Here is a 14077-nt window from a genome sequence, read left to right as displayed (position 1 = left end):
GATCTATTGCCTGATGATTTGGGATCATGTGTTTATTTAAACTACACCTCTCATTGCTCATAAAGATGTAGGAAATAAAACCACCTGATTAGTGCTGTCATTAAAGTAATATTAACAGTAATTACTTTGACATTGTTTTCAGGTGTTTTCTGTTACAGTTTTCAGATCATAAACAGTGTCCAGTAAAGAAATCAAACTTTATTTCTGGTGTTTACTGTAACTAACTCAGTAGCCTTTGGGTCACATCTTTGGCGATTACAATAACTTTAATCCAAATCACTTCGGCTAATTTCTTAAAATAATCACAATCATGTTTCCTGCCACACCGGGTTTCCGTGCTAGCAGAGGTGTTACATCTTTGTAAAACAATAAGTCCATCCTCCTGCTATTTAAGTTTCATCTACAATCTCAATTATAGTTGGGTAAACAGCCTTTTTTGTTGTGATCTCAAGCACACTGCTCAGTCAAGTGAACAGAAATTTTGACATGCAAACTGAGTGTGAATTTAGAGTCACAGCCACTATAACTGTTAGTTCAAGTGCTGTTGATCTCTGTGTCCCCTTCTAAATACGAAATACCAATTTGGGAAGAGGAATTTTAGCCACAGGCTGTAGCTGATGGTTGCAGTTCCTGTGCTGTCATCGCTATCCTGATGTCTGGTACTGATTAGTTCTGTTTCTCCTTCACAGGACTCTCGATGTACAGCCAAATCGAGTTACTGTCGGTGGCATCAGGTCTGTGGAGCCCATCCTTCAGAGGAGAGGACAGGTGGAAAGCCATGATTTTGTGGGCTGCATAATGGAGTTTGCAGTCAATGGACGTCCCCTGGAGCCCAGCCAGGCTTTGGCAGCCCAAGGAATCCTAGATCAGTACGTCTGCTATATATGGGATCAAATGGACCTGTTTGCAATAAAGGAAGCTGTCATGAATGCTATTCCATTCAGACACTAACAGATATTTCTTGTTAGAAAAAAAAAAAAAAGGCTGTAGAACCTACTGTAAAATGTGGAAAATGTAGGAAGAAAGTGAATTTATATTAAAGGTTCACTAAAGATTACAGAGTCTTAAAAACAAAAGCAGCATCATTACATTTCTGTTGTCAGTGATTATTCAAGTTGCTTTGTGGGCTGAAATTGAGTAGCCCTTGCTCTTGCATTTCTTTATAAATTCCACCTGGTTTGGACTGTACTCATACTGTTTGCTAGCTCTCTACTCCCTTTTATTTCCTCTTAATCCACCACGTCTGTTCTCTCATTTTGCCTCTCAGGTATCACTGAATTTCCCTCATATCCTCTGAGTGGTCTTTCAGAAATGATGAACTATCCGATTCTGTTGTTTTTTCCATCTCAGTATTTGAAGTCATGGTTGTAGCAATAATGTCAGTCTTCCATCCAGATTTCCTCATTCACGCTTGCTCTCTCAACCCCCATGTTTGCACTGATCATTGTAATACAAAGGCTCTGGCAGTCTGCAGCATAAAAAAATGCCTAAAAAGGTTTATTCTCTCTTGCACAACAGATAGCAGGAGTTTGGCTGTCTCTGAATTCCTTCCTCTTTTGTAAGACTGCTATAAATTGATGCTGAAAATTGGGATCTGCTTAGAAACTTGAGCTGTCTACAGAGATTGTTAGAATTACAGAATGGTTTGGGTTGGAAGCGACCTTAAAGGTCATCCAGTTCCAACGCCCCTGCCATGGGGCTTCTACTAGGCCAGGTTGCTCCAATCTCCATCCAGCCTGGCCTTGGACACTTCCAGGGATGTGGTGAAGAGCCATTTTTGCAATTCTGAGGGGAAGAAAGGGAGTACCATTTAAACAGAGGAAGTGTCCCAGCACATTTTCTCTGCCTATTTATGTGCACTTTTTTCAGCATCTACTTTTCTGATTTGTTTCAGGTGTCCCAGACTGGAAGGTGCTTGCACAACCAGCCCCTGCCAGCACGGTGGCACTTGTGTCGATCAGTGGTCGTGGCAGCAGTGTCACTGCAAGGATGGACTGACGGGGAGGCACTGTGAAAAATGTGAGCAGAAGGAGGTTTCACTGTCTTTAACATACACCTCACTGTGGCTCAACCAAAGGCTGTTAAGAGTTTCTTCTCAGGGCCATGGGATAATGAATTTTATAAAATAATGAAAACAAGCAGCATGTTGCCTCTTAAGTAGCTTAAACGTCCACAATGGACTGTTGTCCTTTCGTGAGCTAAAAATGGCAAGAACTTGAATACATAATGTTTTCTGGTCTGTAGATCGCATTTCAGGTAACTTGCAATCATTTAAAGTCCAGCTTCCCAATAACATATAATCCCTAACTAAAATAAAGGTATCCCATAGGAGGGATTTGCCTGCTATGAGGAGGTAAGAGGGTAAGCGAAAACCCCTTCACATAAACATTGGGTTCATGTGCTTATGGCTTCTACAAACTAAAGTCCTTTTCATCAAATTGACTGTGGATTATATGCAAGAAAATGTTGTAAATGTAAATGAAAACAAGGCATTTACGCTCGGGGGTGATTAACTCTCATAGGAGTAGCTCTGTAAATCAGTATGGGATTGTTCAGGAGAGCAAAGAGATTTATTTCCATGTAGTTGTAGTATAATGACTGGGCTTTGTTTTTTTTTCATGTCCCATTATTGTTTAGCTGATTTATATGCTTTTATTGCACCGGTTTACAAAAGAATTTAACCATAATTTTAAAAGCATTTGGTAGTCAATGCTCTGCCTTTTTTGTTCACTTTTTTTTTATGCCGTAACAAATAGAAAGTCATTATCTCTGCCCTGAAGAGCTTAAGAGTTCAATATATCATGAAACCCCGATGCAGTAATGGAAACAGTAACATCCCTGGGAAGGAATTACAGTTCTGAGAGCCAAATTTTTTTCCCTACTCCCTCACTTGTTCGCTAGCGAGTTTTAATTTACTCTTGACTGATAGCAGCAGTAAATTACTCGCACACTCCCACTCTCAAACACACATTCTGGTGGAGGCCAAAGAATAGAGGGGCTGCAATTGCCATTCACTGCTGCTCCCCCTCCCCTTGACCTGCTCTGAACTTGATCTCCGAGCGAGAGCGGTCGCGATGGGGCAGATGATGGCTGGAGCTGGGAGGAGCCGTGTGCTCAGCGCTTCCCTGTGCTTGTCCCAGATGTTACTGCTGACACGGCCTTGTCGCTGGAAGGCAAGGGGCGCCTCGACTACCACATGAGCCCCAGCAAGAAGCGGGACTACCTGATGAGACTCGGGGCTCGGGGTGCCGTGGGCCACCCGGGCGTGGAGAGCTTGGAAGTGAAGTTCATGACGAGGAGCGAGAGCGGCGTTCTGCTCCACGTCCAAGAGAGCAGCAACTTCACCACCATGAAGGTAAGATCAACTTCACTACCATGAAGGTAGGATTGCAGCTAAGGCCGAGTTGGATTTGATTGGACTGCCTCGTGTGCAGTGATCAAAATCACGTTTTTCCATTACTCTTTCTGCTTCCTTTATGAAATATTAGGTCTTTAACTGGGACTAGGCGCTGTTCCAGTATCATTCATCTTCTCAACAATTCCCTTCCTATTTGCCAAGGTATCTTAAGATCTTGATGGTTTTATATCTAATCAGTTTTGTCTAGACTCCAAATAGTGACTGTTTTAAGGTGACGAGAACGGTGCTCATTGCCATGGTTATTATCATCATTACACTTTACAGAACAAATCACTTTGTTATTGGCCTTTTATCTTCTGATTTTTTGAGCCTTGAACCCAGACCCTCCTTAAGCTAGCAAACGATTGCCAAAAAGTTTTCATTAATTCCTACCAACATGGCTCAAGCTTATCAAACTAGGAAGTGAGGGATAACTTGAATTCATGAGGTTACTCACAGACCAATGTCAATATCAAATTATTTTGGCATACATAACTGAATTAATGCTTCAAATGCCACACTGTTTTGGGGCTTTTTGTTGTTTTTTGTTTCCTCAAAGAGCTTATTGCTGCAGAAGTTACCTTTCTCAAGAGAAAGTGATGGTTCGATTCCTGGCGATGACTCAGTCCATTTACTCATAACTCTAAATGAGTACAGCAGTGATGTTGGCAAGCCCCTTTATTGGGTTGGTGTAAGCTCCAAGTTTCCTTGACTGCTGCAAGGCTTTCCAACTTTTTCTTCCCTGACTTTTAGAGAAATTCATACAGAAATTCACACTTTCTAAGCTTCAGCCCCATGGATATCCTCCACCTGCCTGGTCATTTGCAAAGCTTTCCTGATACACTGGCTGCATTAAAGAAGCAAGTCTGCACTACTTCCCTGGCATATGCTTTTACCACATCATTTCATAGGAAGTTTCTGCCAAGCTCATATTAACAGATAAGATGTCATTATTTTTGACTTCTGGAGAGAAAAAACCTTTTTCTTCCCCTCCAGTAGAATTTGCTAGGTGAGCTCTTCAAGTGTTACTGGAAAAATAAAGAGAGTTGCCTTTCCTGGCTAAAGAAATAGTGCTGTGTTTATACAAACACTCTTGTTATTGTTAATATTGGTGAAGTTATACAAGCAAGCAGAGGGTGTCAAGTCCCAGCCCCAGCTGTGCAAGGGAAGAGAGCAGAGGTTTGCCTAGTACCAGATGCAGAAGTTTGAGGAAGGAGAGCCTTGCTGGTTGCCAAGCAGTTCCCAGGTGATGCTAGTTAGTAAAACTGCAGTAATTTAACTGTACCTAGTGCAGTTATGGCCTCTGCACTAGTCCTCATTCCCAGAGTAGGTATCACCATGAGTATTCCTCTCAGTGGGGGCCCAAGATGCCAGTGAAGCCAACCCAGCAAAGGTCTCCATGTCATCTCCATCCACTCCTGGTACAGAATTACCTGTCATTACAATTCTTGTCAGTCTTCAAAAGACAATTTTATAATTTGATTTTTGTGTCTTTTAATATGCCTGTTATCCAAAGTATTAGCATTCAGAGAAAATCTGACATGTGTTTTTAATATTGAGCCATGCTAGGGGAAAACTACAAGTCCTGTGGCTACTTCCATGCCTTCACGTTTTTCCTGTTGTAGCTAATTGGTTTTGGTGTGGCTGGGATTGGGGTAAAACTAGGGAAGTGGTAATAAATCAGACCCACTGAGATTGTGAGCAGTTGATTCACTAAATTATGGCTGTAAACTCCCTCCAAAGAACCCGGGAGGGGACTTTATCATATAAAGGGATCCTTAATCCAGGAAAGATGAAAATATTTGCAGATTACATTAAATAATTGTCAAGTTCAGATGGAAAACACTTCTTCCAAAATCCACTACAACAAAGAGGCTCGAGCGTTCCTTATTGATAGAACTCTTTGTCACAGCTAATTTTCCTACAAGTGCATGTTGCAAGTAATTCAGTTAGAGGTAATGGGATAAATGCAGCGGGTTAAAGGTGAAATTGCTTGTCTTATCTAGAAATGTCTTATCTAGAAATCTCATCTGCAGTCACATTAAGTTAGTATAAATGGAGCTCTTAAGATCTCTGAATTGTACAGCTAGAGGATGTGGATTTCCTTTTACCTATATTAGGTAACATGCTCCTGTGTGAGGGGTGGTTGGGCACTGGCACAGGTTACCCAAAGAAGTTGTGGCTGCCCCATCCCCTGGAAGTGCTCAAGGCCAGATTGGATGGGTCTCTGAGCAACCTTTTCTCTAACAGTGTCCCTGCCCAAGACAGAGGGGTTGGAGCTGAATGATCTTTAAGGTCACTTCCAGTGCAAACCATTCCATAGTTCTATGCATTTATCATGTTGTAGGAACTAATCAGAACATAACCCTTTTAAATGACATCCCATTCAATGGCTAGTTTTAAGACAAATAAAACCCAATTTGTTCAGCAAATTTGACTTTGAATATTAGTAAAGTTGAATCAGCCTTGTAGTTAGGAATATGTTTGCTTTAGTGGTTTGTTCTTGTCATTATATTCTACTTGTCAGTTGCTCAGCCATTTAAATAAAACCCAGAAATTTGTGTTACTCAACACTGTCAACTTCAGCCTTTGTTTCAAATTTAGAAACATGTTCTGCTTCAAGGCACCATTCCATATCTTTTCCTGATTGAAGCAGTCACGGACCAGTCTTGTCTCTGGAAATTTTCTTTTCCAAATGCCCCTAGTATGTTATTTATAAGTATTTTAGCATTAGTCACATGCTATTTTAAAGATATAAAAATAGGATTAAAGAATAATGAATTACTGTGGAAAGTATCAGTTGCTGACAGGTAAATAATTCTACAGGTCTTTTCTAAGATGAAATTGAAAATTTTGTTTCTGTGCTCAGTCTTCCCTTAAGCTTGGAGCATATTGTCTGGCATAGTGTATTCCTTTCTGTTTACATAAATATTAAAATACAAGGCAGTATTTTTATGGGGCATAAAAGAATAAGACATAACAAACCAATTACAGGTTGCAGGCATAAATATATGTATATATTCAGCTCAGTCAATCTTTTTATAAGTTATTGTGGGAAATGGTGTTTAATATGTTTTAATAGTCTGTGGGCTGTGTTTGTAAATGTGGGATTTTCCTTGGGCTGTGTGATGGTTTAGACACATGCCACTTTTGTTTTATCAGTAACAAAAGCATCCTGTCTGCAAGACGAGCTTTATCAAGCAATACATTTTCAAATAGTCTGAATTACTGCCTTCATAAATGAAGTGGATGCACATATTAACCATTGTTGTGTCCTCCATCCAAATGGAATACGTGCTAGATGCATTCATTTAGGCAGCTGCCAAGACATGAGCGTGGTCTTACAGCCTTATTAAAGCTGGAGTGTCTGAACAAAGTCCTCAGCTTGCATCACCAGAGAAGCAAATCCAGAACATTTAACAGTTGCTGGAAACAAGAGCAGCATTCTTGTAGCCAGTGTGTCACCTCACAGTTCTTCCCAGGTGAACCTTATTTTTCCTGGAACAAAGGATACAAGGCTTTGAGAGCTTCCAGCAAACCTGGAGCTGTGACCTTCCCTGGACTCTGCCTGCGCACGTCCCGCACGCCTGGGGTACGGATCTCGGACTGACCGAGCCGCAGTGGGGAACGTGGGATGGAGAGCAGTTGTTCCATTTAATACGTGTGACCAAACATGCAGAGTACCAAAGGAAACTTGCAGCAAGTCTCAGAGCTGTCCTCCATGAGTTTACGCAGTTCTTTACATCCTTAGGAGGTCAGCCAGCATACCCAAATTTATGCAATATTTGAGAAACTGGCAGGGTTGGATGTTGGGGATTCTTTTTAAGCTCTTACATCTTAAGAGCAGAATTTGCACTGATCTCATTTTGGGATCAGAGCAAGAGGTTTGAAATCCTGCATCTCATGTTCAGTAGAATTGTATGACGTCATTCTTAAGAGAAAAAGTCAAAATATTCTTCCTTTTTTCCCTAGCTGTTCACAAGTTTTAAAGCAGTTTACTCAAGAAAGTGCTATTTGAAAATTCTCACAAAGTCATGCACTTTGCAACTCTTCAGAAAGTTTTCTGAAATAGACCAAAAGTTTTCTGCAAACTTCCAATTAGCAGAAAAATCAGATATGAAATGGGGCTCTTGCTCAAGGCCTGCCATGCCTTATGCATTCCTCTTGTGTTGTAATAAAAACTGGATGCAATTTTCTTGGGTGAAGATAACATCTGTTCACTCTGCTAAGCATTTTCCACACTTGCCTCGAAGAAGGGGGAAGAATTATTCTTTCTCTGGTTAAAATGTGTTGTCATGTGCATGACCTATAGCTGGCTGCTCAGTACAATTAGCCAGGAATTGAACGGGTAGCAGCTCTAAGATGCAAATTTTCTGCTGAAGTTTCTGCAATGTGACGTATTTAGTTCTGGCCAGATTTTTCATACTAAATAATTAAGGCCTTTTTAGTACAAAGCAATTGTCTGGGGAAAAATATTTGGTTATTTGGGAAAACCCCAGCTTTCTATTGCACCAAAGCCATGTGTTACTGTAGCTGTACTGAGCAGGCATCACACTGATTGCGTGTGTAAGGAGGTTTGTGACACCATTTGAAAATTATGTGTTGTGTTCTTCTGACCAGGTAAAAGGTGGGAAGGTGCACTACATATCCGATGCTGGAGTTGCTGGGAAAGTGGAAAGGAACATCCCTGAGGTGTATGTTGCAGATGGCCAGTGGCACTCGGTCCTCCTGGAGAAGAACGGCTCTGCCACCATCCTGTCGGTGGACAGGACTCACAGCCGGGACATTCTCCATGCCACCCAAGACTTCGGTGGCCTGAACGTCCTCACCATTTCTCTGGGAGGAGTTCCATCCAGCCAACCTTTCAAGAGCACAGCTGCAGGTATTTTTTTTCCCCCCTCAAGTACTGTAATTCTTTATCAGTAATTGGTGTACACCCATCCTTTGCCAGAGAAAATGTAAATTGAATGAGTAAGGATTACAGACTTTGTTCCTTTAGTACACACTGCAGACTTCTTGTTTCCAAAAGCAGGCAGTCCATCTGCAGGGCTTTTTTGAGACAGGGGGGTTGGTTGTCTGTACATCAATTGCTGTATTTTTGTTACCCCTTTGGAGAAGAAAGGAATTATTCTTTACCTGAGTCATGATCTGGAAAATCAAGGAAAATCTTTCATCTGGGCAAAAATGCTAAACAAAAACTTTGTAGGGATTTGGTAAGTACTGCAGGATTTAACCTATTATTTATATGATTAAAATATTTTCTGCAACTCAAAGGTCCTGCTGCTTTATCCTGCTGTAAGATGAATAGGATTTATTTCTAAGCAAGAACAATAAGGAAGCACCCTCTGACTGATGTCTAGCTGTTAAGGAGCAAATCAGTCTCCCTGAAGAGTTAAAGTAACTGTCTCAAACCCTGGCAAAAGTAGATAACACATATTTGATATAATTTCCCAAGTGCTAGGTAAAGATGGAAGTGATTTTTAGCTGCAAAACATGAGATTCTCCAGACAATACAGATGTATTTTTCACGTATTTCTATATTGAAAAATCTTCCTGGCTTCATGAATTGTGACCAAATAAAATATTTTTGAGTGGAGCAAATTTACACTTTGCACTTGTGTATTGTGAATATGTATGAAATGTGGTACAAAAACTTGTGGATGCTGTGCTGACCTTTATCCTTTTTACATGTATATTTTATGAGCAGCATGTGCATGGAAAAAGCAGAGGCTTTAGGAAAGCTGGAACAAGGAAAATTGAGGACAGTAACCTCTCACCACTGCCCAGTGCTGTGGCAGACAAATTAGGAATGTCTGGCTTCCATTAAGCACACACAGTCCAAAATCCCTTATTCATATGATTTTATTTTATTTTAATATTGGATTACATTGGGTACCACATACCAAGGATTTACAAGGCTCTGGTATAAAACTCTGCATGAACTCAGAGTCAAAAATATCTGCAGTGCTGTTAAAGGCAGAAAACACACGAGGTGACAGGGCCGTGAAGTTGCTGTGTCCAATAAAATTTCCAAATCCAGGTAGATATGACAAATAGTTTATCACATCACATCAGTACTACAAGGAGCCGCCACGTATGCAGCAAGGTGATCGTGACCTTCGCTTGGGCTCCCAACTGAACCTAAATTTTCAACCCTGAGAATTCTAAACCTTTAATAGCATCTCGTACAACTCAAGTATATTTGCTGTTTCATGACAGAGTGCTATCCATCTCTGTGTACCATTTTGCCACAGCTCCAAGCAGAGATCACCGTAAGGTTGCACTACCTCAAAACCCTTCCAGAAAGGATTTAGTCAGGGGAACACAGAGGATTATTAGGCTGGCAGAATACTGGATTTTCCTGTGACCTCACTCAACCACTGCACACAGCCTGGGGATAATTCCATCTCCCTGGGCTCTCACAGCACTAAAACTTGTTGTAGCATAGCCCCGCAACCAAGGTATGGGAAGTTTGCGAGAAGGCCCCTCAAGATTCAGAGAAACAAAAGCATTGCCGTGAATTTAGGGGACAGGAGGCTTAGCTGAAGTGCGGTAGGCAAATTCAAATAATGTTTGGTGCTAGCACAGCCAAGCCAGCTGCCCTAGGATTCTCTATGGGAAATGATGATAAGTTTTAGAAATATGGGAAAACAGGGAGACAAAAGCATTTCAGTATATTGAATGAAGTCATTAGACATCATATTTATTCAAACTCAATTTAAAGACATTAAGTGCTGTTAGAATAGATGGTAACTTGGCTTATTTAGTGAACAGTGGAGCCCGTACTGTGCTGTTGACAGGGCATACTCAGCCTTCAGCTCCCAACAGCTCTGTCCCTTTTTTTCCCTTTCTCAGGCTTCAGCGGCTGCATTTCCTACATCAAGTACGGCGGGGAGAGCCTTCCCTTCTCCGGCAAGCACAGCCTCGCCACGCTGTCCAGAACAGACCCCTCGGTGAAGATGGGCTGCCGCGGCCCCGACGTGTGCGCCAGCAATCCGTGCTGGGGCGAGCTGATGTGCATCAACCGCTGGTTCGCCTACCAGTGCGTGCCCCCGGGCGCCTGCGCCTCTCACCCCTGCCTCAACGGGGGCAGCTGCGAGCCCGGGCCCCACGCCGCCTTCACCTGCAGCTGCCCCGAGGCGTACGCGGGACGCACGTGTGAGACCCTGGTGGCCTGCCTGGGGGTCCTGTGTGCTCCCGGCCACGAGTGTAGGGCGGGCGTCGACGGCGGCCACGTGTGCCTGCCGTCCGCGCACGCCGCCGAGCTGTCCTTGCCGCTCTGGGCCGTGCCGGCCATCGTGGGTAGCTGCGCCACGCTCCTGGCGCTGCTGGTCCTCAGCCTCATCCTCTGCAACCAGTGCCGAGGGAAGAAGTCGAAGGGGCCAAAAGAGGAGAAGAAAACGAAGCAGAAGAAGAAGAAGAAAGGGAGCGAGAATGTGGCGTTTGATGACCCTGACAACATCCCGCCCTACGGTGATGACATGACCGTCAGGAAGCAGCCCGAAGGGAACCCGAAACCAGACATCATCGAAAGGGAAAACCCTTATCTCATCTACGACGAGACGGACATCCCACACGCCACGGAGACGATCCCCAGCGCCCCGCTGGCATCCCCCGAGCCCGAGATCGAACACTACGACATCGACAACGCCAGCAGCATCGCGCCCTCTGACGCTGACATCATCCAGCACTACAAGCAGTTCCGGAGCCACACTCCCAAGTTCTCCATCCAGAGGCACAGCCCGCTGGGCTTCGCCCGGCAGTCCCCCATGCCCTTGGGAGCCAGCAGCCTGACCTACCAGCCCGCCTACGGGCAGGGCTTGAGGACAACATCCCTGAGCCACTCGGCGTGCCCTACTCCCAACCCCCTGTCTCGGCACAGCCCCGCACCCTTCTCCAAATCCTCGACATTCTACAGGCACAGTCCGGCCAGGGAGCTGCACCTCGCCATCAGGGAAGGGAGCCCGCTGGAGATGCACAGCGATGTCTGCCAGCCCGGCATCTTCAACTACGCCACTCGGCTGGGGAGGAGAAGCAAGAGCCCACAGACCATGGCGAGCCACAGCTCCCGCCCGGGAAGCCGCCTGAAGCAGCCCATCGGGCAGATCCCGCTGGAGACGTCTCCCCCGGTGGGGCTGTCCATCGAAGAGGTGGAGAGACTGAACACCCCTCGCCCCAGGAACCCCAGCATCTGCAGCGCAGACCACGGCCGCTCCTCTTCGGAGGAGGACTGCAGGAGGCCTCTGTCCCGGACGAGGAACCCGGCCGACGGCATTCCCGCGCCCGAGTCCTCCTCCGACAGCGACTCACACGAGTCCTTCACCTGCTCCGAGATGGAGTACGACCGGGATAAGCCCGTGGCGTACACGTCCCGGATGCCCAAGTTATCCCAGGTCAACGAGTCGGACGCGGACGACGAGGACAACTACGGCTCCAGGCTGAAGCCCCGGCGGTACCCGGGGCGCCGCGGCGAGGGCGGGCCCGTGGGGGCGCAGGCGGCGGGCACCGCGGCCGGGGACAGCTCCCTGCCCGGGAAGCTGGGGCACCAAGCGGGAAGCTTCAACTGGGACAACCTCTTGAACTGGGGCCCGGGCTTTGGGCATTACGTGGATGTTTTCAAAGATCTGGCATCACTTCCTGAAAAAACAGCAGCAGCAGCAGCAGCAAGTGAGGAAAGCAAAGGTGGTGCAGCGAAGGCGGTTTCCAAGGAGGGGGAAGCAGAACAGTATGTATAGGCTTTGTCTCCTGGTATTGCCACTGCGCAGAGCCACGAGGACTGCTCAAACCATTATATGGTTGTAGAGAAGCCAAGGTCAGCATCTGATCCCCAGGCCAGTCTGGTTGGAGGAGACTTTAAAAATAATAACCATTATGCTGCTGAAAGAGACTTAAGACATTTTTAATTTAATTATGCTTGGATGAATTTATTTCTCCTGCATGCATTGTATTTGCAAACCAGATATTCGGCATGCAGCCTTTGGAAAGGATTTTCCTATTTACCATTGTTTGGTTCGTGGTTCTTAAATTAATAATGCTTTGTTCTGGAAATGAACTAATTTTTTGTTTCAATTGTAAAGGATGTGCATATTGTCTCCAGCTACTAACATGTTTTGTGATGCAAGAGTACTGAGGATTCCATTTTCCTTAAGAAGTGCATGGAAGTAAGATGGTGAATGAAGGAACTATAGTAGTGAGGTGTCTCAGAAAATGTAGTTACCGTATCCTGCAGTTGCTCACATGTGACTTTATGGAATAAATCAGCTTGAATAATTGCTGGCAACAGTGCTTGCTGTAAGTCTTATTCCATACAAGAGGTGCTAGAAGCAGCTCAAGCCAGTCAGCACTTTAGGAGTTTTTTTTTTTTTCCTTTTCAGTTTGTTTATTTGTTTGTTTCAGGTTCCTTTCTCTCTTTTTTTTTTTTTTAAGTTTTTTTGTTGGCTTTGTTTGTTTTGTTTTTATTTGTTGGTTTAGTTTTTGGTTTTATTTTTTTTTTGACAAAGCTGTGTGAGAGCTTCTGAATCTCTATGTAATGTTTTTGGGGATGCTTTCTTAATCCTGGTCCCTTCCTGCCCCTCCTCAGTGACTCCTGATGGTCATTTGTCAGCCCAGCCCAGCCCTCTGGCTCACAGCAGCAAGGGACAAACCTGTCCATTCCCACATCTCTTGGCCTCCAGCTTGGCTGTGCTGCTGCTGCAGCCTGTGCTTCTCCCCTGGTTCCATTTTTCCATCTGTACCGTGGAAAGGTAGGAAAAACACTCAGTTCCCTGCCTCACAGGGGTGTTGTGAGGGCTAATTAGTTAACTCGTCTGAAGTGCTTCCACATTATAAAGCACTATAATAAGTATTATCATAATTATTATTAAAGCACTGCCTAGCCTCTGTGACCTTGGAGTGGCATTTTCTGCATTCTATGATTTTCTATGGTGGAAACTTTGAAGAATTATTTATTGTATAAAAAATTACTGCACTCTAGCATTTTGAAGCAGATATGAGGGAAAACTACTTGTAGATTCATTAACGTAGCTTACCAGTTGCCCCCAATGCCCTAAAGTTGTAGGTGAAATAGAATCTCACAAAGTCCTTACATCTTCATGCAGATCTGATAAACCTGTTGTACTGTGTAAAAACTTCAATTTTTTTTTTTTTAACCTAAGCTGTGTTTTTTATATCAATATTTTCCTATGCTGAATAGTTTTCTTACTTTCAGGGAAGGTAAGAAAAATACTTTTTTTACATTTGTTACTTATGTAACATCCATATTTTTCACATTTTGATAAAATTGTAACATACTGTATGCTTTCTACCTGTAAATGCCAATAATAGAATTAAAATATTTATTTAAAATCTTCAGTGTGTGTTATTGGAAATCTTTTGTCTTTTCTCTCTAATTTTGACTCCTTGATATTCACTTTTGGGGTTTAAGTTATAAGGTGTTTGAGCTATATAAACTTTTTAATCAGAAAACAGGCTTTAAGAAGCAAGTTTGTATCTCAGGAAGATGGAGAAGAGTATCATGAGGTTGTTGAGCTTAAGATAATGTTCAAAAAATACCAAATCTACTTCGATATTTCTAATGAAACAATAAAAGCTGTATTTTAGTCCGTAGGGTTTTATTAGCAGCAACTGCTTTCACATTTATTTACCACAATTTCTACCTCTGCTCCAAGCTGGAGCTTTCCA

At 43.7% G+C, this 14077-nt stretch overlaps 1 protein-coding gene across 1 annotated transcript in view; it reads left to right on the top strand.

The window, feature by feature from the left end:
• Nucleotides 1–12853, top strand: part of FAT4 (FAT atypical cadherin 4) — a 120430-nt gene extending 107577 nt beyond the window's left edge. Inside the window, exons 13-17 of the mRNA XM_031504679.2 lie at nucleotides 690–869; nucleotides 1895–2019; nucleotides 3141–3355; nucleotides 8018–8279; nucleotides 10253–12853. Coding sequence (XP_031360539.2) covers nucleotides 690–869; nucleotides 1895–2019; nucleotides 3141–3355; nucleotides 8018–8279; nucleotides 10253–12132 — 2662 coding nt within the window. The 3' untranslated portion in view covers nucleotides 12133–12853. The remainder of the gene's footprint in view (nucleotides 1–689; nucleotides 870–1894; nucleotides 2020–3140; nucleotides 3356–8017; nucleotides 8280–10252) is intronic.
• The last annotated feature ends 1224 nt before the right edge of the window (nucleotides 12854–14077 follow it).

The sequence above is a fragment of the Lonchura striata genome, chromosome 4, assembly GCF_046129695.1.
Source record: "Lonchura striata isolate bLonStr1 chromosome 4, bLonStr1.mat, whole genome shotgun sequence".
In the NCBI taxonomy this organism is placed as follows: Eukaryota; Metazoa; Chordata; class Aves; order Passeriformes; family Estrildidae; genus Lonchura; species Lonchura striata.
Note: the sequence above shows the minus strand (reverse complement) of the source record. Positions and strands in the feature narration are given on the sequence as shown.